Source organism: Terrapene carolina, unplaced genomic scaffold (assembly GCF_002925995.2).
Source record: "Terrapene carolina triunguis isolate 2854851 unplaced genomic scaffold, T_m_triunguis-2.0 Scaffold31888, whole genome shotgun sequence".
Lineage (NCBI taxonomy): Eukaryota > Metazoa > Chordata > Testudines > Emydidae > Terrapene > Terrapene triunguis.
Window position 1 is genome coordinate 311,587 of NW_020696239.1, and position 23,402 is coordinate 334,988.

General features: G+C 64.3%; 1 protein-coding gene across 1 annotated transcript in view; it reads right to left on the bottom strand.

Annotated features, from left to right (window-relative positions):
* Positions 1–17,043, bottom strand: part of LOC112125774 (cadherin EGF LAG seven-pass G-type receptor 2) — a 64,807-nt gene extending 47,764 nt beyond the window's left edge. Inside the window, exon 1 of the mRNA XM_026663011.1 lies at positions 13,806–17,043. Within this exon, the coding sequence (XP_026518796.1) occupies positions 13,806–17,043 (3,238 nt within the window). The remainder of the gene's footprint in view (positions 1–13,805) is intronic.
* Positions 17,044–23,402: the final 6,359 nt, after the last annotated feature.

Below are 23,402 nucleotides of genomic sequence, written 5' to 3' on the forward strand. Positions count from 1 at the left end.
CCAAGCCTCCCAGAGCTGGTCTGCCCTCACCGGCCCCCCCAGAGCCGGTCTTTCCCCCCCACTCCACCCTCCAGAGCCAGTCTGCCCTCACCAGGCCTTGCCCATCTCATCTGGGTCCAGCAGCTCAGCCCCGGCCGCGCTCTGTGGCAGGTTAGTTCTGGCCACGGGAGCCGCCTCTCTCGCTGACCTGCACGAGTTGCCCCCGAGCCCTGGGGGCACTGAGGGGAAGGGTCACATGCTGCACGTGGGGCTCATCGTGCTTCTCCATGCCATAGCAGTGAGGCTTCTCTCTGTGGAGAACCTCCCTCAAATAGAAGCAGTGTGGGGCTATGACACACAGCTGAGCGTCCAGCAGAGGGCAGCAGTCTCTGTCTCTCTCTCTTTCACACACACACCAGTTCATCACAACTCTTAGCACTGTTTCAGCCAGGGACCTCAAAGCACTGTGCAAAGGCGGGTCAGTAGCATCACCCCCACTGGACAGCTGGGGAAACTGAGGCACAGCGTGTATCCGAAGAAGTGGGTATTCACCCACGAAAGCTCATGCTCCTATACGTCTGTTAGTCTATAAGGTGCCACAGGATTCTTTGCTGCTTTTACAGCGTGGGAGAGTGACTCACCTGATGTCACCCAGGAAGTCAATGCCAGAGTCCTGATCTAATCACTAGCCCTCACAGCCCCCCCCCAGAGCCAGGGACAGACCACAAGAGTCCTGACTCCCAGCCCTTTACTCAGTCCAGACCACAAAAATCTGAAGGCACCTTCCTTAGGAATGGGGACTTTGCCCTGGTGCCAACATCCACATTCCCCCTTCCTCACGTGCGCCTCCCCGCAGAGGTGGCTGCAGCCCAGCAGCACCACGTCATCTTGGCAAGGAGCCACTCCTGGGCACCGTGACATTTCATTGTGGAAATGCAAGGCGAGGATCCAGCACCATGAACTGAGCGAGGGGGGCTGAGCCGGGGGGCTAACAGATGCCCCCGGACAGGGTGAGGCACTGAGGAGGCATGCACACAGAGCCTGGAGAGCAGAGTTACACATCTGTGCGGTCCTGCCTGACTGAGGCTCCAGAGAGCTGCCCCCAAACACCCGTCTCAGGGTGATGTGAACTGCTCTCATTCACTGCTGCCGGCATTCACTCTGAAGCCTAATGGTGACACGTTCAATCCAGGCCTGGCTGTTTCACTGCCAGTCAGTTCTGCAGAATCTTTCTGCCCGTCTGGGGTGGAGCCTGGATGTATGTGAGAGGGGCCTGAGGCTGTGAGGGCCAAGCTTAAGGGGGAAAGGATTGAGGCCCTGGCATAGTCCATGGGTCCTGTTTCCAAAGCTGCGACGAATCAAACACAATAGGAGGGGGGCCCGGGGTCGTGACCTCATCAAGGAGGTCAAAGGTCATCACCCCCACCAGGCTGCAGGAGAAAATGAGGAAGGGCCGCTTGGCCCCACAATGGCCCCGCCTGACCAGCGGGGAGGCCACGTGCAGGGAGCCCATGCCCACACTCCCCCCCCCCCGCCCACGACCTATAGAGCATGGGCAGAGCGGCCGCGTCACACTCCCCTGCAGGAGATATTTACTGAGTGCCCAGCACCCAGCCCATGTCTGTCTCAGCTACATCCATCCTGGAATTCACTCCCCCAGCCTCAGGCCCCCCCCCCCCCCAGGCTCCCGATTCTCCTGCTCCAGCAGGCTGATCCCCTCCCCTCAGGCCCTCCTTACCTGCCCCCCCTCCTCCCAGATGAGACATTCCTGGGCCAAGCCCCGCCTGACACCCCACGCCCCGGAGCAGGCAGCCAATGGCTCAGCAAACATGGGGCCCTGGGTGCCCAGCGCTGAAGGGCTCTTGGGCTGGAGTGCGGATGCCTCAGATGCCTGGGGCAGGGGCTGACAAACACTCCTGGCCACAGGGGCCTTTTCACACTCCACACCAGGTGGCCTCCCTGGGCCTGGGATAGCGGGGCTGCCGGTCAGGAGTAAGGGGCACCGGCGGAGCTGTGTGTGTGTGTGTGAGGAGCCCAGCACTGGCGTAGCGGGGGCTGCCGATCCGGAGTGAGGGGCACCAGCGGAGCGGGGGCGGGGGGGAGCCCAGCACTGTCGTAGCAGGGGGCTGCGGGTCCGGAGTGAGGGGCACTGGTGGAGCTGTGTGTGTGTGGGAAGCCCAGCACTGGCGTAGCAGGGGGCTGCGGGTTGGGAGTGAGGGGCACCTGTAGAGCTGTGGGGGGGGAGCCCAGGGCTGGGATAGCAGGGGGCTGAGAGTTGGGAATGAGGGGCACCGGCAGAGCTGGGGGCTAGGGGGAGCCCAGGGCTGGGATGGCAGGGGCTGCGGGTCGGGAGTGAGGGGCACTGGCAGAGCTGGGGGGAGCCCAGGGCTGGGATAGCAGGGGCTGCGGGTTGGGAGTGAGGGGCACCTGCGGAGCTGTGTGTGAGGGGAGCCCAGAGCTGGGATGGCCAGGGCTGGGGGTCGGGAGTGAGGGGCACTAGCAGAGCTGGGGGGAGCCCAGGGCTGGGATGGCAGGGGGCTGTGGCTCCCCCCAGCTCTGGGATAGCAGGGGCTGCGGGTTGGGAGTGAGGGGCACCTGTGGAGCTGTGTGTGGGGGGAGCCCAGGGCTGGGATGGCAGGGGCTGCGGGTCAGGAGTGAGGGGCACCCGCAGAGCTGGGTGGAGCCGGCTCTAGCAGACCCTCCTGAAATATGCACGTTTTCCTAGCTCTATTCATTGTTTGACAAAGGACAACGGCTGCCATGGCAACTGCCAGCGCATCTCCCCTGCGCCCACAGGCAGGGCCCCGGGCTCAGCAGGGCCCAGGCTCGGAACCCCTCCTCCTCCTGCTGCAGGGGCTGAAGGCAGGGCTGGCACCAGGCAGTGCCCCATCTCCCCCTGCTCCTGGTGCACCGTGCTAGGGCCCTTCCCTCCATCAGGCAGGGGAGCAGGGTCTGGCGCGGACAGCGCAGGTTGAGGGGCTCTCAGGGCCCTGGGGGGCATAGCCCAGCCTGCCCTTCCCAGTCCCGACCCCAGGGCAGAGCCAGCTCTGCCTCAGGGCCCAGGCCCTGTGCTGGGACAGCCCGTAACCCCAGCTCCTCTCTGTGCAGCCCCCGCTCAGTGGCCCAGGCAGAGAGCCCCACTGTGCAGACACCTGGCCTGTGCTGAGCCCCAGCGAGCTCATTACATGCAGGGCCCAGCAAACAGAGCACAGATGGTACCAGCCTGCCCTGGAGCGGGACCAGCAGCCCAGAGACAGAAGGTTCTGCTGGCCCAAGGCTGAGCCTGGCTGGACCGGGGGGGTGATGCCACATCCCTGCACCCCTCATCTTCCCCTGCCGGCTCTGACACCAGAGGTGTGTCCTGGAGCACAGGCCCCTGCCCAGTGACCCAGCCCTGCGCTGGCTTCCTGGGAATCCCCCCAGCGCAGTCCCCAATTGCCCAGCCTGGGTGGCTCCTGTGCCAGGCCGGGCCCAGCCGCTCACTGGGTCTGTGCAGCCTCACAGAACTTCCCCCTCGGCCACAGCGACTTGGAGCTCACGCGCCAGGACCAGGCGTCCGCTCGGCTCCCCAGCACACAGGGGTTCAGTGAAAAGCTGGGCTGAGTCCGCAGGGGTTTGGAACAGCTCAAACCCAGCTAGAGACAAAGGCTGAGCGCACACAAGGGTCCCCCTAGCCCCCAGCTTGCCACAACTCTCCCAGTTCCCCTCAGTCCCGACCCGCAGCCCCCTGCTAGCCCAGCCCTGGCCCCACCCAGCTCTGCCGGTTCCCCTCAGTCAAGACCCATAGCCCCCTGCTAGCCCAGCCCTGGCCCCCCCCCAGCTCTGCCGGTTCCCCTCAGTCCCGACCCGCAGCCCCCTGCTAGCCCAGCCCTGCCCCCCTCAGCTCAGCCAGTTCCCCTCAGTCCCGACCCACAGCCCCTGCTAGCCCAGCCCTGGGCCCCCCTCAGCTCTGCCAGCCCCGACCCGCAGCCCCCTGCCCACCCCCCCCAGCTCTGCTGATACCCTGTTTCCCTCACTGCTGGGGCCAGAACAAGAAGCACGGGTGTAAATTGCAGTGAGGCCGGTTTAGGCTGGAGCCGAGGAAAACAGCCTGCCAGGGCAGTCCCACCCAGGGAAGCTGTGGGATCCTCGTCATGCGGGGCTGAGTCCAGGCTGGACAAATGCCTGCCGGGGTGGTGGAGGTTCCCTTGGCCCTGCCTCAGCGCAGGCTGCTGGGTTTGGTGACCCCCGCGGCCCCTCCAGTCCCACCTCTCTGTGATCCAACGGCCATTTGGGGAACACGCCTAAACCCAGTGTCATGCCACATGCCAGCCCAGTGAGATTCAAACCCAAGTGTCTGGGGACTAACAGCCAGTGCTCAAGCCCCACAACCTCCCAGCTCAGCCTTCTAACCTGCCCCATGGGGGCCCTGCCAGCCCCCTATGGCCCAGTGACTGGTGCTGCCAGCCCCTCACTGCCAAGCAGCTGCCAGCCCCAGCCTCTTTGAGACACGGCCCTGGGGAGAGCGGGCAGGCGAGGGAGTGGGAGCGTGCCCTGCTGCCCTCGGCCCCCCGCGTGCCCAGCCCCTGCCCAGCGGCCTGTGGCTCTGGCTGGCCGCGCTGGGTTGCCATGGTGGCCGCAGGAAAGAGCCAGCTATGTAGGGGAGGCTTTTGTTCCTCGGGCTCGGTTCTCTTCTCTCTGACTCACGAGACAAACGCCCCCTTCCCCGGGCAGCAGGACGCTCAGCCTGGGGGGGAGGCAGCTGGGGAGGGGGGAGGCTGAAGGGGTGGCAAGGGACTGGGGGGCCCACGGGGAACTGGGGAAGGGGCTCTGGGGTGAGCGGGGGAAGGTGACAGATGGGGAGCTGAAGGGGGATCAGGGGTTGAGGGTGGAGAGCTGGGGGAGGCACTGTGGGGCTGGCAAGGCAGGAAGGCCGGTGGGGGAGGGGAGGGGGAGCTGCCCCCATTCTCTAGTCCCCGGCTCATTCTTCCGCTTTCTGACCCGGTGCCCCGAACCCCTTTGTGCCCGGCCGCCCCGCCCCGCCTTTGTGTCGCTGTGCAGGAGAAGAAAGGGCCCCTCCCCGCCCGCTCTTCCCCCCCCCATCTCTGGAGGGGTCACAGGGATGTGGCTGCAGCCGGATCCTCTGGCACCAGATGGGGGGGGGGGGCTGAGTGATGAGGGTTCCCATGTGGATCACCATGGAGACAATGGCCCCATGGTGATGCCCCCGTCAGGCACCCACTGCGTGGGGACTGGGGTGGGGACCATCTGGGGCATCTGGCTGATGCCCCCTCCACGTCTGTCCTTGATGTGTGGCCTTAGGCCCTGCCAGCCCACGCTAGCCTCGGACACATGGGGGGGGGCAGACTCACTGACTCCAGCTCTGGCTGGTTACACTCCAAGGACATCCCCCCCCCAAACTCTCCTGCCAGCCCCCCACTCCGTGACTCTCCCCCCAGACATGCTGGGTCCCGCCCTGGCCTACCCGACGGGGTACCATGCGAGTCTCTGAGGGCCTGGACGCTGGGGGCCCCTGGCAGAAGGGAGGTTCCTTGCTGGACTCAGACCAGGCCGTTGCCGGGCACAGCGCCGGGCTGGGCAGGCCGACAGAGCTGGGCCCAAGGCCTCTGTGTCCAGCTCAGGACTTGGCTGCACCAGCGCTGGAGGGGTTAAAGGAGGGACCCCAGGGTCCTGAACCCCTCCCACTCCAGACCCCAGGGGTGTAAAGCCCCGAGCCCCAGGTGCCCTCTGTGAGCAGGGGGCAACAGAGCCCCGGGATGGCATCAAGGGCACCCCCGGGATGGCATCAAGGGCATCCCTGGCCCATGCAGCTGGCAGCTAACGCACAGTCACAGGCCTGGCCAGGCTGGGGAGAGAACAGCACAGTTGAGTTACCGGGGTGGAGGGTGTCTCCCTGCTCCGCCCCACACAGCCCACTGCCGAGACCAGCTCCGCCAGCGCCGCCCCTGCCCCCCAGAGCCAGAGGGGCAGGAACCATTAATGATCCAGGAGGAACCCTGCCTGTGGCCCCCACAGCACAGCATCCCCACAGCGCCCCACACAGCGCAGACCCCTCACAGCCCAGTATCCCCACAGCACAGACCCCCCACACACTGCCCCACACAGCGCAGACCCCCCCACAGCGCCCTGCCTGTGCCCCCCACAGCGCAGACCCCCCCACAGCCCAGTATCCCCACAGCGCAGACCCCCCACACACTGCCCCACACAGCACAGACCCCACCACAGCGCCCCACACAGCACAGACCCCGTCCCCCACAGCCCAGCATTACCACAGCGCAGACCTCCCCCCACACTGCCCCCCACAGCGCAGACCTCCCCACAGCGCCCTGCCTGTGCCCCCCACAGTACAGCTCCCCACAGCACAGACCCACCACACAGCACAGCATCCCCCTCAGCACCCTACCTACACCCCCCACAGCACAGCCCCCCACACAGCACAGCGCCCCCTGCAGCCCAGCCCAGCTGGCCCAGCTGCCTGGGGGCAGCTGCCTCCGGGATACCAGGGATCAGCTCCGGCTGGCACACAGCCCTGACTCTGCGGTGGAGCAGAGGTGTAAATACCTGTGCCCAGGCCAGGCCACACAGGCAGGAGCTGGGCTGGGACGCGAAGGGTTATTTTGGCTTCCAGGTGTCAGTAAGACACTGGGATGGGCCAGAGCTAGGAGAACGGGGCCAAGCTCAGAGACCAGGCTACCGGCCCAATATCCCCCTTCCAGCCGCGGAGGCTGTGCGGCTGGCAGGAGGTGCCTGCCAGGCACGGACCAGACTGGTTCCTGTCAGGCACCGGCCAAGCTGGAGGGGACGGGGACGGGCTGGCATGCCGGCCTGCCCCTGACGTACACTCACAAGCCCAGCGCTGTGTCCCAGGGGACATTGGGGTTCCCCACAGTGTCTGCTCTCTCCAGACACCAGCGAGGCCCTGGGGAAGGTGAGAGCCTGACAGGCCGGGGGTTCCAGCCAAAATCGGGGCATTTCAGTGACAGAAAAGCAGCAGCCCAACCATCTCTCGCTCTCCCCAGCTGGAGCATTGTCTGACAAGTCCACTTCCCCAGCCAGCGCTCAGCAGGACCCGGGCAGCGTCTGAACAAAGACCAAGCTAAACTGGCCAGCTCAGCACAATGAGCGGCTCCACCAGAGGCCGGCAAACAGGCATTACCGCGCTGCTCGATGCTGCAGCCTGGTCATGCCGGGCCCTCGAGAGTCACCCCCGCTGCCGGGAGCCAGGCTCAATCTCACCCCAGCAAAGGGCCCTGCGGCTCCACCGCAGCCAGCCAGCAGCAAGCTTAGCCTGCTGGTCGCTGCTCTGGACCCAGAGCAGGGGGCAAGGGAGGCAGGGCTCAGCGAAGGGCTGGAGGTCAGTGGAGACGTGCAGGCGGGAAGGGCCTGGCCCCCGTGTGCCCGCTGATGGGCGCAGGATGAGCAGGACCCAGGCAGTGGCAAGACTCAGGTGCCCTCGGCTCAGTGCGCAGCACAATCCAAGCAGCACCTGATTGGCAGATGGCCCAGAGATCCCAGCGCTGCCCTGAGCTTCCCACCTGGGGCTGGGCTCCAGCCCTTCCTTTCCTAGAGGGCAGAACCCCCACACCCACCCCACCGCGCCCTCGGTGGGCTTAGAGACTGGGCTGAGATCAGTGGGGATCACATCTGCCCTGGGCCCCCCTCTTCTGGGTCCACCCAGCCCCTGCCCCACGGTGGAAATGGTTCACTCTGTGGGGGGGCGTTTCTAAGGAAGGACAAGCATGCCAATCCCCCCCCCCGAGCCCCACAACAGGAAGTGGGAGCCCCATCCCCAATTTCCTCCCCAACCCCCAGCACTGGCCAGCCCCAAGCAGACAGCTCCCCCAACCCTGTCCAGACCAGGTATCACGGCATGTTCCAGGCACCCAACAGAGCAAGGGATCCCCTCCCTGGCACTGCCAGTGTGCCACCTCCCAGCTGGCCAGAGCCCTGGGGTCTCTGCCACTCATCGCCCAGCTGCCCATAGCATAAGGACACAACCGAGTGGCCACCGACACAGCTTCAAGGCTCCCCCAGCCATTCTCCAGCCTGGACCCTGGGAGCTCTCAGCCCCTCCCCCTCAGCCCACCCTTCGTGGGCCCAGGCCACAGCCCCCGCCCTGCCCCTCGGCTGGAACAGAAATACTGCCTTTGCACAGGGGCTATGCCTCCTTACCCCCATACGCAGCGCCCTGGGGTCCCCCAGACTACTGCCCCCGACAGACATGCACGTCGCTCCAGCCAGCAGCGGGAACACGACCCCCGATGCTCTGCTCCTTGCCAAATGCTTGATAAACAGCCACTAAGAGCCTCCACCCTGACAGGTGGCTTCATCCTTATGTCAGCAGTGGGGAAACCGAGGCACAGAGCATCAATGGCTGTCAGAAACAGAACCCAGGAGTCCTGACTCCCAGCTCCCCTGCACTAGACCCACTTCCCTCCTAGATGCAGGGAGAGAACCCGGGCATCACTACCCTGGCTCTAACCACCAGACTCCATTCCCATCCCAGAACTGGGAACAGAACCCAGGAGTCCTGACTCCCAGCTCTCCCCTCCCCCGATCTAACCCACTGGACCCCAGGGTCCCAGACCTTGGTGATCCTCATGTCACATCCAGCCCCCCTCCCATGTCCCACCACGCCCCCCAGCCTGGCTGGACGCACATGCTCATTTCCCACAGGAACGTGGGGAGAAAAGCTCTCGTCTTCACAGCCATTTGGCAGGAAGGAACCTCTCTGGGGCGCGGCTCCGGGCCCCGCATCACAACTTGGGATGGTGTTTGCCACCCCCCTGGCTTTGGTATCCTCGCACCCCCCATCTCAGCTCCCCTGATCTCCCTGCGAACGGGGCTGGGCTCTGGGGTGCCCTCCAGCCTGACACCCCAGCATGTCCATCGCCCTCCTCCCAGCTCCTGCAAGCTGCTCCCCGGTGTGGCTGTCCTGGGCATATGGGGGGCTGGTCCCCGCCCTGGAGGGAACAGGCGCCCCTCTGCTCAGCCCCAGGTCATACAAGCCTTCACTTCGCCCAGCCCAGGAGAGCTCTTCCCAGCCCCGCAGGCTGTGCCCATGCCACCTTCCCCTGCCAGCCCCCCAGTGCTGCCTCATGAAGTGGCTGATGGGGCAGGTCTAGGGACAGCGCCAGATGCCTGGGGGATGGGCCTCGCTGGGGTGCCAGATGCCCCTGACCTATTTCACGTCTCTCCAGCAGCTTATGGCAGCAATCTGCTCCTTCCCATTCAAGGCTCCTGTGCCCCTCTGGGCCCCACCCCTTCCTAAGCCATATAGGTCGAGCTGGGCTAATCTCCTGGCTTCTCGGCCCACCAATCCCCTAGGCCGCCCCCCAGTGCCCCTCTTCCCTCAGCGGCAGCCCTCGCCCAGAGCAGGGCCAGGCAGAGGCGCTCCCAGGGCTCCGTGAGCAGCTCGTGGGCGGCCAGGCCTCTGCCTGCAGCCCCAACAGCGAGCAGATGGTTCGAGTGTCTTAGCTGCCACCAAGCCCCCGCCACCCCTCAGCCTCCACCCACTCTCCCTCACGCCCTGGGCTTTGTGCTGGGGCAGATGCAGCCATGCCCCTGGCTTAGGGGGAGCAGCAGGACGAGTGTGACGGGTGGAGGTGCATCCCGTGGGAACACAGACACAGCTGAAAACTGCTGGGTTATTCCATGCAGCTTGGAGCTGGCCCAATGGGGGGAGCTGCGGGTCAGGATGGAGGGGGACAGCATAGCAAGTCCTTCCTCAGAGCGCCAGTCACTGGCCCCGCAGCCCCGGCTCTCTCCCCCAGCCCCATGCACCAGGCAGTGGGGGGAAGCTGCTGTCCACTCCACTCCTCCAGGCTGGCTCCAGTGGGTTGCTCCCGCGTCCTGCTGGTGGAGACGGGCCCATTGCAGGGACCCAAGGGGGCCGAGGTGTTTTCGGGCTCGTCTCCTGTGGAGAGGCTCAAGCCCAGACCCTCAAAGGCAGATAGGCACCTGACTCCCAGTGGGCTCTAGCACCGGTTCTTCCCCCAGCCCCAATCAACCCCCCACCTAATGCATGGACGGGCCCCCAGCCCCTTTCTCAGGCTCGTCCCGAGCTGGGCACCACCCCCCCGAGCCAGGCTGGTGGTAGGGCTGGGGAATGGCTCCCCCGCTGCATCTGCCAGGAGAGGCGCCAGCCCCCACCCCTTTAGCAGCAGGGCTCGGCTGCGTCTCCCAGAGCCGGCCCAGCCTGAGCCCGGGGCAGGGGTGCTGACAGGAGGTTAAAGCTGCCGCATGTCTGAGCTATTAACACCTCGCAGCACAGCCCCAGCTGAGACCTCCCTGGCAGGGGGCCCAGCTGCGACTGCGCTAATCACCAGCCCCCCTCGCAGCGAGAGTGGCCCCAGCCCAGCGCCTACCTGCTCGGATCCCTCCCCCAACCCAGCAGGTGCACGGCGCAGCCCCCCCATGGAGAGGCTAATTGCAGGACTCAGGCACAGCTGCTCCCTAGCCGCCCACAGCCTGCAGCTGCAAGCTGGTCCCAGCAGGCTGGCCCCAGAGCGAACCTTCGGCAGCTTTAAGGAGGGTCCCTTCGATTGCAGGGCTCCAGCAGGGCCCTGTCCCCACGCTGTCGGCGGCTGGCAGGTCGGGTGGGTGAACACAGGGCTGGCTCCAGACACCAGCCCAGCAAGCAGGTGCTTGGGGCGGCACGTCGGGTTGTTCGGCGGCAATTCGGCGGCGGGTCCCTCTCGGAGGGAAGCACCTGCCGCCAACTTCCCACCGAAGAAGAAAGCAGCGTGGTGGAGCTGCCGCTGGAGTGCCGCCAATCGCGATTGCGATCACGGCTTTTTTTTTTTTTCCCCCCCTTGGGGGGGCAAAAACCATGGAGCCGGTCCTGGGTGAACACCCCCTGCTGCAGTGGGGAGATATCCCTCCCCACCCCACCCCACGCCAGCAAAGTCGGGCCGGGCCAGCCAGGCCCTGGGACTCCGAGAGCAGCCCAGACAACAGTCAGGCAGCACCAATCCAACAGAGCTTTGGGCCCAGGCCGCAGCTGGAAAGACTCTGGCTAGCGCCCATTCACACCGCTGGCCCCGCTGGGCTGGGGAAAGGGATCCAGGCTGGCCACATGGCGCAGATCACAGAAATGCAGCTTCAGCAGCTTCCCCCACCCCTACGGTACGTACAGTCCCCCCGGTGCTGCGTCCTGCCACGGCTCATCCCAGCCTGCCACACCCTCTCCTCAGCCCCACATAGCCCCAGCAACAGCCTTGGCCGGCCGCGCCCGGCGCCTCACTGCTACAGCTGCAGACTCCCCAGCATGGCACCGTGGGGGGGGGGCACGTGGGCACTGCCCCCTCCGCGGACGCTGACGCAGCTCCGTGGCCCCCAGCAGCAAGCTGGCAGAACAGTGGCCCAAGCAAGACGCCGACAAGCACCAACTAGTGCAGGGGAAATCCCAAGGCGGGAGCAGGAGATGGTGGGCAGGCCCTGACTCCAAGCCTGTGCAGGGAAGGCCTGGCTAAGTGTTTACTCACACACCCCGCCCTGCTTCTCAGGCCCAGTGCCAGCCCCTCGCACGCTGGGGAAAGGTCCCAGACTGGAGGCCTCTGATTCAGCCCTAGCCCATGGGCAGTGACACGGCAGGGCAGGGTCGGGCCAGCCAGGGCCAGCTTTAGGCTGATTCCCCGGAATCGGGCCCCGCGCCCGCGCCTAAGAGGGCCCCTTAGGCGCCTTTTTAATTTTTTAATTTTTACTCACTCGGCGGCGGTCCGCTCCGGGTCTTTGGCGGCGGGGGGTCCTTCAGTGCCACGGAAGACCCGGAGCCGAGTCAAGGATCCCCCGCCGCCGAAGACCCGGACCACCGCCAGGTATTCGAATCAGGCCCCGCAGGTCCTAAAGCCGGCCCTGGGGCCAGCCCCCCCAAAACTTGTCCCCAGGCCCAGTCAGATCTTGTCTTCTCCGCTGAGATGCCCACACCAGGGGGACTGGGGGAAAGTGGGACAGGATGGCTGAGGCTAGCTGGGAGGGTGGCCCAGTGGCCAGGGGCTAGCAGGGAGGGGAGACACCTGTGGTCAGCTCTGGCTCTGTCGCAGGCCTACTGTGTTCCACACGCTCGGCCTATCTGGCCCAGATCCGCCCCCAGCCCCTGATTTCAAGGCACTCAGGCACCGAAAGCCCTGGGGCGATGTGGGCCTCACTCTCCGGCCCACGGGAAGAGAAGCCATGCCCGGAGGATCAGCCTGGTCACCCTGTGAGGGGCCAGGCAGCACTGCTGACAGACAGCAGGAACGGGCAGGCTGGGGCTGAGCATGTCATCCCCTCCCAGGCAGCAACTCCTGGCCATGGCAGGGCCAAGGCAAAGCCCTGGGGCTCGGCCGCTCCCCCGGCAGGCTGTGAGCCAGCCCCCCCTCTGCCCCACCATCCAGATCCTGTCCCCAGCCAGAAGTGGGTCAGTGATCCCTGAGAGCCCCCACCCGGAAGCACCCGGTGCCAGGGCCCGCCGGAGTGGCCACAAAGGAGACACACAGCAGCTGCCTGATCCTAGCTCTGACTGAAGTGGAAAGACCACGTGTGACAGTCACAGCCCCCAGCCCAGATCTGCCCGCCTGTCGCCCCAGGCAGCTCCCGTGCTGCTGTGAGATGGCGCCCCCCCTCCCAGGTGCTCGCCGCACCCCACCCCTCACCGCACCATGCCCTGCCCCCAGCACCCACCTCGCCCCGCCCCTCCCCCGGTGCCCGCTGCACCCCACCCCTCGCCGCACCATGCCCCACCCCCAGCACCCACCTTGCCCTGCCCCTCCCCCGGCGCCCGCCAGACCCCTCCCTGCACCATGCCCTGCACCCAGCACCCACCTCGCCCTGCCCCTCCCCCAGTGCCCACTCCACCCCTCCCTGCACCATGCCCGGTGCCCACCGCACCCCTCCCTGTACCATGCCCTTTCCCCAGCACCTGCCGCACCACTACAGCTACATTTAGGGGAGCAGAACAGGGGCAAGCGCATGGGGAAATTAGAGCTGTCTGGCTAGCTATAGGGATCGCCCCTTGCATGGGCACCGCCCCCATACCACAGCCACACACAGTCCTTGTGATTACACTGAGGGGGCCCAGCCACTTCTGTAGCAGAGCCCTGAGCAATGCAGCCGCACAGCCCCAGCGATGGCCCCATGCCTGCCTCCTGCCCCAGAACCCAGAGCTCTTGCTCCCCCAGGGGCCCTTCCAGGGGAGACCCTAGAAGCTAGAGGGGGATGTGGGGCAGCCTCCACCTGTCCTGGCTCTGCTGACCCCTGGGCTGAGGGTGGCTCGGCCGTGGAAAGGCCATGGCCTCCTGCGCTAGCCCCGGGTGGTTGGTTTTGAACATATAGAGGGGGGTGTCCCCGGCAGGCCACCACAGCCTCCCGCATAGCCCAGCCAGGGGCGGGAGGGGAGGCAGCCACCTGGATCAGCAGAGATCTGAGGGGTTTGCACTTTGGTTGGGCCTTAGCCAATTGCAGAGACCAACATGCAGCCCCCCACCCCACCCCAATCTCAAAGTGGACTGGAGGCCAGAGGGCCTGGCACAAAGTGGCCACCAGCCCGGAATATCCACTAGCCCCACTACAAGTCTGAGGTCAGAGCCACTGGGCAGACTGCCCCGGACCGGAGTGCCTCCACTTCACACGGGGTCTTTGCGTCGACGCTGGATGCCTGCATCCAAGAGACGCTGCTCCAGCCGGGGCCCCGGTGTGGGCTCTCTGGCCTGCGTGACACTGAATGGGCCCTTCCCCGCTTCTCTGGCTGACACTTCAGCCCCTTGGACATCCAGGACAAAACCCCACTGACCTGAATGCGTCCCTGAGTTTGGGCTAGGCTCCCCTCTGCCCGGCCGGCGTCTTACCTGAGACAGACACCCTCATGACGGCCTCTAGAGGCCTGTTATTATCCAGCGCCCGGCTCAAGCGCAGCTCCCCGGAGCTGTGATTCAGCAGCACCAGGTGCAGCTCGTTGCCCTGCTCGAAGCTGTAGGTGAGCGTGTCCGAGACGTCGGGGTCGTGGGCTGGGATGCGGCCAATCACCCCGCTGGGGAAGCTGCTGGACTTGTTGGTGACGTAGTTGTTGAAGAGGATCTCGAAGTTTCTCAGCACGGGGGGGTTGTCGTTCTGGTCCAGCAGGCGGATGTGCACCGTGGCCCGGCTCACCAGCGGGGCCGACGTGGCCTGCACCACGATGACATACTCCGCCTTGGCCTCGTAATCCAGATCCATCAGTGCTGTCAGCTCCCCGGAGAAGATGTCAAGCTGGAAGACCTCAGGGATGTTGCCCTCCACGATCTGGTACATGACCTGGGCATTGGTGCCCTCGTCTGGGTCACTGGCCGTGATCCGTGCCACCGCCAGGCCGATAGGGCTGTTCTCCGCCACAAAGACGTCGAACTCGTCCCGCTCAAAGACTGGGGGGTTGTCGTTCACATCCAGGATGGCCACCTGGACGTCGACAGGGGTCCTCGTGGCCGGGATGCCCTTGTCCACGGCGTAGGCTCGTAGCTCGTAGAGAGGGACGTTCTCCCGGTCCAACCGGCGCAACGTCCGCACGATGCCGGAGGTAGATTCAATTATGAAGTCCCCATCCCCATCATCCCCACCCTGGAAGGTATAGAACACCCTCCCATTAAGCCCCGAGTCCCGGTCGGTGGCAGAGACCTGCAGGACGCTGGTGAAGGCCGGGACGTCCTCGTAGACAGAGCCCTGGTAGGCGTCCCGCAGAAATTGGGGCGCGTTGTCATTGACATCATTGACCAGGATTTCCAAGTAGGTGGTGTCTGATTTCTGTGGAATGCCATTGTCCCGGGCCGTGATGGCCAGTGTGTAGGATACTTGGTCCTCGTAGTCCAGCTCCATCTGGGTAGTGACCGCGCCTGTGTCCACATCGATCCGGAACTGGGGGATACTGTCCTCCATAAAGTAGGTGATACGGGCGTTCTCCCCCGTGTCCTCATCCGTGGCACTGATGAGCACCACTGTGGTGCCAACCGGCCGGTCCTCATTGATGTTGACAGTGTAGTGGGAGCTCTGGAAGACTGGCCGGTGGGTGTTGGCATCAGTCACATTGACGAAGACCTGGGCCGTGTCGAGCCGGGTGCCATCGGAAGCAGTGATAGTCAGCAGGTACTGCCGCTCCAACTTGTAATCCAGCGGCAGCGCCAGGGTGATGAGGCCGCCCCCGCTCTGGCTGGTGATGGAGAAGCGGTTGCGGGTGTTGCCGTTGGCTATCTGGTAGGTGATGACGCTGTTGGCATCCCGGTCAATGGCCGAGACGGTCAGGACACTGGTGCCCACAGCAGCATCCTCGTTCAGCCGCACAGAGTACTCCTTCGCGGTGAACTCGGGGTTGTTGTCGTTCACGTCCAGCACAGTGATGCTGACGCTGGCCGAGGAAGCCATGGGGGGGCTGCCGTGGTCCCGGGCCTCCACCCCAAAGCTGTAGAAATCCACCGTCTCCCGGTCCAGCTCTGAGGCCACCACAATCCAGCCTGTGCTGTTGCTGATGGCGAAGGGGAACCTGGGGCCGGCCTCCAGCAGGGCATACTGCAGCCGGGCATTGTTCCCAGAGTCCGCATCGATGGCCTGGATGTGCAGGACCGAGTAGCCGAGGGGAACGTTCTCCAGCACCGTGGACTGGAAGGGGGTGCTGACGAAGATGGGAGCATTGTCGTTGACGTCCAAGACCTGGATGGTGACCAGCCCGCTGATGTTGGACAGAGGGGGCCGCCCCCCATCCTGGGCCCGGATGCGTAGTGTGTACTCCTTGCTCAGCTCATAGTCCAGCTGGCTGACCACGTCGATGCTGCCCGTCTGGGCGTCAATGTAGAACTGGCCCTGGGTGTTCCCGCTCATGATGCTGTAGTGCACCAGGGCATTGCTGCCTTTGTCCCGGTCCGTGGCTGTCACCCGCAGCACGTGGGAGTTGGCGGCCACGTCCTCAGGCACCTGGGCCACATAGCGCTTTTCGCTGAACTGTGGCGCATTGTCATTGTCATCCTCCACAGCAATGTGGATGGTGGCCGTGGTGCTGCGGGGCCCCGGGTCCCTGCCCTGGTCACTGGCCTCCACCAGGAGCTGGTAGGACTCCACGGCCTCCCTGTCCACCAGCCCCTTGGTGCGGATGACCCCAGAGCGGGGGTCGATCTCAAAGGCTTCGTGGGCCCCATCGCCATTGAGGAGCCGGTAGAGGATGTTGGCGTTGGTGCTGGCGTCCCCGTCGGTGGCCCTGACCGTCAGTACCTCATACCCGATCTCCAGGTTCTCCCGCACGCTCTCCTTGTACTCCTGCTGCTCGAAGGCAGGGTCGTGGTCATTGGTGTCACTCACCAGGATGGTGAGTGTGGCCAGGGCTGTGCGCCGGGGGGTGCCATGGTCCACGGCCGTCACCCGGAAGACGTGGGTGCTCTTGGTCTCACGGTCCAGCTCCTCGGCCGTGCTCACGGCCCCGCTCTGGGGGTCCATGGCAAAGAAGCTGTTGGAGCGGCTGTCGAAGAGCGCGGCCATTGAGTAGTGCAGCCGGCCCGCATCGCCCTCGTCAGGGTCTGTGGCCTGCAGAGAGATCACTGGGGTGCCGGCTGGCCTGTTCTCTGGCACAGACACCTGGTAGGTGGGCGGCTGGAACTGGGGACTGGTGTTGACATTGCGCTTCCTCCGGCTGCTCCCACCACCCGGGGCCCCTTCCACTCCCCGGAGCAGCTTCTCCAGCTCCACCTGCTGCTTGAGGGAGCTCAGGCCCAGACTCCAGTTGACCGAGACCCTAGCGCCCCTCCCCTGCCTGGGCCCCCCCGCCCCTTCCCCCTTCGCGCACCGCTCGCACAGCAGCCCCAAGCGCACCGGGTGCCCCGACCGGAGACACATGGCCCGGACGGGGAGGATCAGCTCCCCCGAGGCCTGGGGTGAGAAGCTCCCCCCGGCGCCCCGCACCCTGCACCGCGGCCGGCAGCCTCCCCAAGCGGCCGCGGGGGGCAGGGGGATGCGGGAGCCGGGCTCCAGGCACAGCGCCCAGCTCCACCTCCTGCCCCCAGGAGCCTGAGGAAGCAGCAGCCGGCTCAGCAGCTCCCTCCCCCCGGCAGCCCCGCAGCCCTGCCCGGACATGTGCGCCCAGAGGCCGGCTGCACCTGCCGGGCAGAGCCAGAGGGCGTGCGGGGCGCAGTGCGGCGGCGGCCGGGACCCGTCCAGCAGCATCAGCCGCGTCCCGGCCGCGGGCCCCAGAGCGCACGGCCCGTGGTACCCGGGCGCTGCGCCCTCCAGCCGCGGCACCCCGAGCGCCAGCAGCAGGAGGAGAGCGCGGCTGGGGTGGCAGCAGCAACCGCCCATCTCCCGCTTCAGCGGCGGCTCCTCCAGCGGCTCTGCCCGGCCCCGCGCCTCATGCCCGGCGGGGTACGGGGCAGAGGGGCCCGCCCGGCTCCCTGCGCCCCCCGGCAGCCTCCCCCCGATCCCCGCCCCCGTGCGCCCCCCGGCTCCGCGACCCCGGTTCCCTGCGCTCCCCGGTTCCCTGCGCCCCCCCGTTCTAGGAGACCGAGCCGCCCCCGCCCGAGCGCCCGTGGCCCAACTCCGCTCCGCTCTCCCTGCCTGGCAGCCCCGGTTCTGCGGCGCGGCGGCAGCGGCTTGCGGGAGGCTCATTACCATAGACCTGCTCAGCGCAGCGCGGCGGCCCTTAAAGGAGCCACGGCAGCCTCTCCACCAGCCGGGGGACCCACCCGGGCCCCTGTGGGCAGCCAGGGACAGGGCTCTTCCCGGGCACAGGGCAGGTGCTGGGGCGGCTCCTAGGGCAGCCCCGCCTGTCTCCATCAGGCCCATTAGAGTCATCTACCAGGTGAGGGGCAGTGAGACCTAGTGGTCAGAGAAGGGGCCCTGGGAGCCAGGACTCCTGGGTTCCTCTCCCAGCCCCCACTGCTCAGCCATTTGCAGAAGAGGGATAAGAAAGTGCGAGATCCTGGGCTGAGATTTGAGGTCATCCACAGAGACCGGCTGGGCAGTGTGCCCTCGTCCATACACACCAGCCAGGGCCGGCTCCAGGCACCAGCTTACCAAGCAGGTGCTTGGGGCGGCCACACCAGAGAGGGGCGGCACGTCCGGCTCTTCGGCGGCAATTCGGCAGTGGGTCCCTCACTCCAGCTCGGAGCGAAGGACCTCCTGCCGAAGTGCCGCAGATCACGATCACGGCTTTTTTGTTTGTTTATTTTTTGTTTTGCGAGGGGGGGGTGGCTGCTTGGGGCCGCAAAAACCCTGGAGTCGGCCCTGACACCAGCCCTGGTCCGTAGACACCAGCTCTCTCCATCTGCTCACACTCTGCATTCACGCCTGCCAGGCTCTGTTATGGCCAAGGACTGCTCTGCTCCTGTTAGCTTGACTGAGGGAGGGGGGCTCCAGAGAAGTGGGGTGAACAAACAGGGAGTTGGGATTCAGGGAATGCTGACATGCCCACACTTTGTGCACATGCACACCCTGTGCACACACAAACACACTGTGTGCACACATATACACACACATTCACTGTGCACATGCTATATGCAAACTTTGCACTAAACACATGCACACACAGACACACAAGCACACACACACACTCACTCCTCTTCCAGAATTAATGCAGCAAAGCAGAAAGGAAATAGCTAGTCAATAAACTCCAAACTAGCCCCCAGTCCAGTGGCCCATCCTCGGTGGGCAGGTGAGTGGAGATCGCAGTGACACCCTGGGAGACTAAATCCATGTAGCCAAGGGCCCCGCTGCATGTTGGGGGGGTGAGGAACCAGGCCTGAGCCCGGGAGCTGCTGACTTCAGTTTCCAGGAGAGGTTTGTTTGTGCAATGGCCTAAGTCAGCCTTTCTCAGCTGCCCCAGGCATCACTCACAAGGGACAAGGAAACTGGCCTGGCCCGGGGTTCTGTAGCCACCAGATCTCATATAAACGGGACACCCCAGCCTCCTGCTACGTCTCATGCTCCGGGGGCCAGAGCCTCGGCTGGTGTAAACCAGTGTAGTAACTTCCCTTTACGCCAGCTTAGCACTGGGCCCATTCAGTGTAAACAGACCATGGAGGAGTTGATCTTACTAGCTGGAGATTTTCAGAAATATGTTTTCAAAGTTGTTGTGCCATCAAATTAAAAAGGGGCGTTGCCAAGCTGTGGATCTGAGTCATTTCCAGGCCGGGCAGCATGCTCAGGGTGCTGCCAAACACCTCCAGGAGTAACCAGCGCCTGGCACCTTTCAGGCAAAGGGTGACACTGCCGCAGCAAACGAAGCAGTCTCAGTGAGTGGGTCTCCCTTCCTGCACCAGCTGTGCTCCGAGTTCCATACAGTTCCTCCCGATTTACACCGTGGTGGGTGAGAGGGGAATCAGGGCCAGTGGGTTATTCCTGATTTGCACCAGGGTGAGTGCGAGGGGAATTGGGCCCAGTGGGTTCCTCCTGATTTACACCAGGGTGAGTGCAAGGGGAATTGGGCCCAGTGGGTTACTCCTGATTTACACCAGGGTGAGCGCAAGGGGAACTGGGCCCAGTGGGTTACTCCGGATTTACACCTGGGCGAATGGCATGAAAGTTGGGTCTAGCCATGCCAAGAACTGGCCTGTTGCCCTGACTGGGAGCTGACTTAGGCCCAGTGCGGATTGGCTGCACTGGGGGCAGGGGTGAGGGGCAGATTCAAACACTCCCTGCACATTAGCATCACCTTTCACGGGGTGACACTGCATCTGGATTCTGATGATTGGGGGAGGGGGGTTTCCTGTTTGAGACGATGTTGGGGGGGAGGGGGACTAGATCTTGGTTAGTAGCTTTAGCTGCATCTATCATCGATAAGTGCTCTGTGTCCTCCTGCTTCAGGGCAGAAACTAACTACAGACTTCCCAAGTGTGGGGGGAAAAACTTCTTCTGAAGCATCTGATCCTGGCCCCGCAGGGACACAGCCCGGCGCTGACCCGGCCCGGCCCCGCACGGACAGCCCGGCGCTGACCCGACCCGGCCCGGCTGTTTCTCCTGCACTGGGTTTGTTTGTGGTTTTTGCTGCTGGCTCCAGGCCGAGGCCAGTGACTTCCCTGCAGCGCTGGTGCCCAGCACCCCCCGCTTGCTCGGCTCCAGCTCTGGCTCCAGCCCAGGGGCTCCCCGGCCGGGCCGCACCCTGTGACCAGGGAGGTGCTTCCCCCCGCGCCGCGCCGCGATCCCGACGACCGAGCGCACGTTGCCTTGTGTATATTTTGCAAGGACATGAACCTGGCTGCACCTGCGCACGGCTCGGAGCAGGCGGGTGCTGCGCCCTCTTAAAAGGGCGATGCCACGCTCAGCTGCCAGGGCAATTGTCCCCCGCACGGCCCTGCCCAAGCCAGGCGCTGCTGCGTTTGCCGGGCAGGCCCGAGACTGGCAGCCGAAGAAAGCTGTGGCTGGGGCCCAAGCGGCCACAGGAGGCTGGGGCCAGGGTGTGTGAATTCAGCTGCACGCCTGAGTGCCCTGAACAAAGAGCCACAAACGCCACTGAAGTCAGGCCCCAGAGGCTGGAGCTCCCCGTCTCTGCCTGAGCGAGTCTGCTGGCTTGGGCTGAAAGGTTCTGGGGGCCGCTAGTGATTAGCTCTTGTGGAGATGAGGACAAAAGCAGATGAAGACGCGCTACCTGCCGCAAGGGCCAGATCCTGCAGCCTCGGCCGAGGATTTTGCACAAGTGGGGTCAGCCCCTGGCTACAGTGTGTTGTGCCAAATCTCCATTAGCAGTTAACAGTACAGGGCCTATGACACACAGCCACACTGTTCTATACCATGCAGGAGGTGGCATGGCAGTGGTGACTCATACACCAGCCAGGCCATTCCATTGGGGTTAACTGGGAAAATATGACACCCCCCACCCCCTTCCTTGCCCATTGTCCAGCAAAGTAGCTGCCTGACCCTAGCTCTGTGTTGGGCTCACACATCTAGCCCGCTCTCTCCACGTCACCCCTCAGGTGGCTGCTTGTGAACAGGGCCAGAGAGAAGAATGTTCCCCCTACTTTTCCAGGTTCTGCTCTGTGTGTCCCCTCTGGCCCCAGGCTAATCCGTTCCCCTCCCATCCTGTTCTGAGCTCCCCGCAGGCCCGGGGTTCTGCTCATACTGACCTCAGGGTGTGAGCGGGGCTGTGGTTTGTGGGGGTCTTTCATCAGACAGAAGGGGAGAGCAGCATGTAAAGGCCAGGCCAGGGAGGCAGAATGCTGGGGGGCGGGGGGAGGTTAGGCACAAACTACTTTTAACTCCTGAACTGCCATTTCCAAGTGATGTCCTGTTAATTGGGCCCAATTCACTTTTGAGCAGCATCCAGGCACATTGTGACAGGCCCTATGCAGCGGTTTGGGCATGGTCTGTGTCAGCCCTTTGTATCTGGGCTGTGAGGCGAACGTCTGGCACTGAGAAGGTGGCAGCTAGAAGTGTGTGTGTGTGTGTGTGTGAATGTTAGTGTGCGAGCTACAGATTTTCCAGGCCAGATCCTCAGCTGGGGTGAAGCAGAGACACCCACTGACTCCAATGGCTCCATGTCCCTTCTCTGCATGGCAGACGGCACCGCAGAGCCCTGGGAGCAAACAGGAGGTTTCTAAATACAGGCTGCTTCGGAAAATGAACCAGCCTAATCCCTAACCCAGCACAGAACCACACCCCAGGAGAGCACCGAGCAGCACGGGGCTCCATGCCAGGTAATGACAGTTCAGAGGACGCCGGAGTCAGGGCCCATTCTGTACAAACCCAGAACGATAAGCTGAGCTGAGCATCAGGCTGGCAGTGCCCAAAGGTCCATTGGGCTCAGGGCCCTGTTGTGCCAGGTGCTGTACGAACATAGAACAGAGCCAATCCCTGCCCTGAAGAGAGTCCAGCCTGGGTTACTGACAGTCCCATGCGAGGAGGGGGCGTGAGGGGATGGCAGCAAAGGGCTGAGCTCACGTGGGCTCAGATTCCTGCCACCTCATCTGCTCAGCAGCATTGGGAGCCGATCTGAGCTGGAGCTGGGCCAGAAGGCAGGAGCCAGAGGTCAGGGCTCAATCCTGGGAGGTGCTGAGCAGCTGCAGCTCACGCTGACATCAGGACAGCTCAGGATTGGGCCCTAGGACAGGAGGGCCTGGCTTGCTTTGTGTGCGGAGCAGACACAGCCCCATGCAGTGCAAGGCACGACCCACGGACAGGCTGAGTCAGGCGGGTACCTGATGGGTGGTGCAGAGGGGACAGGTCACACTCAGGCCCAGGGGAGCAGCCTAGACCCCCTTCCTTTCCAGGGGGCACACTGGGCCTTAAGGAAGGCAAGGGACCAGCACCCATAGGGGGGCCACGCTGCCTGGGAGCATTCAAGAGCCTCTGTGAGCCTGCAGAGTGGGCTAGGCCTGGGGGGTCATCCTCCTTCCTCCCTGGAGGCTGTCAGAGGCATTGGCCTTCTGCAGCTTGTTAACTTAATTAGCAGCCTGGCTTTCCCTGTGCCCATCACAGGGCTGGCACTGCAGTGGAGCTAGGGGAGCAGATACACAAGCACCACTCAGAGGGGAGCTTCAGAGACCAGGATGGTCCTGGGCACAACCAGGGGAAAACCTGGGCTGCCGGGGGCCAGTCTGCACCCGGGGCTAATGCAGATGCGGCAGGCCTCAGGCAGGCAGTGTTGAGTGGGAGCCAGGACTCATGGGGACTATGCCTGGCTCAGGCACTGATGTACCCTGTGACCCTGGCCAAGTCACTTAAGCTCTCTGATCTTCCTCTGGCCAATGAGCATGAGCTGCCTGCACGTGGCAAAGCACGTTCAGGTGCGAGGCCTGAGGCAAACGCAGGGGCTTGTTACTGTTCTGCGGGGGCCTGAGGGAGACCCTGGGAGGAGGCTCTGCTGGCTCTGAGCTGTGCCGGATGAGCGAGGCACCTGGGGTTTGCAGCTGACAAAGCAGGGCGGTTTGGGGCAAAGGGTGGGGGGTCCCTCAAAACATCCCACCTCTTGCCAGGTGCCCTGGAGCCCTTTTTCCTTTGGTTGCAGGGAACCCCCATGTCCCCCACGACCTCTGGGCTTCCCAGGGAAACATGGATGGCAGGAGCGATGGGCAAAGAATCCAGGAGGAAAGGGGGTGCTGGGCAAACACTCAAGGTCCAGATGCTTTTGCTGAATCTTGGGTCGGCAGAACTCAGCCTGGGAATCGCTGCTCCCAGCCCGCTCCCCGTCGTACTGGAAATACTCCGAGCCCAGTGGGACCAGGCATGGGGTGAGATGATGCCCAGGGAGCCAGCTGTGTCTCACACTGTTCATCAGAACTTTTGTGACCCTCAAAATATTTGGGATCCAATTTAGCCAGTCTTCCCCCTCCGCCCACCAGCCCAGCATGTGACACGGGCCCACACTAGGAACAGGACAGGCAGTTTCACAGAGCTGGCCGGCTCTTGTAAGCCAAGTGGAGCTTTGGCCAGTGTCACTCAGGGTGTCTCCGCTGCAATTAGAAACCCAAAGCTGGCCTGTGCCAGCTGCCTGGGGCTTGCAGGGT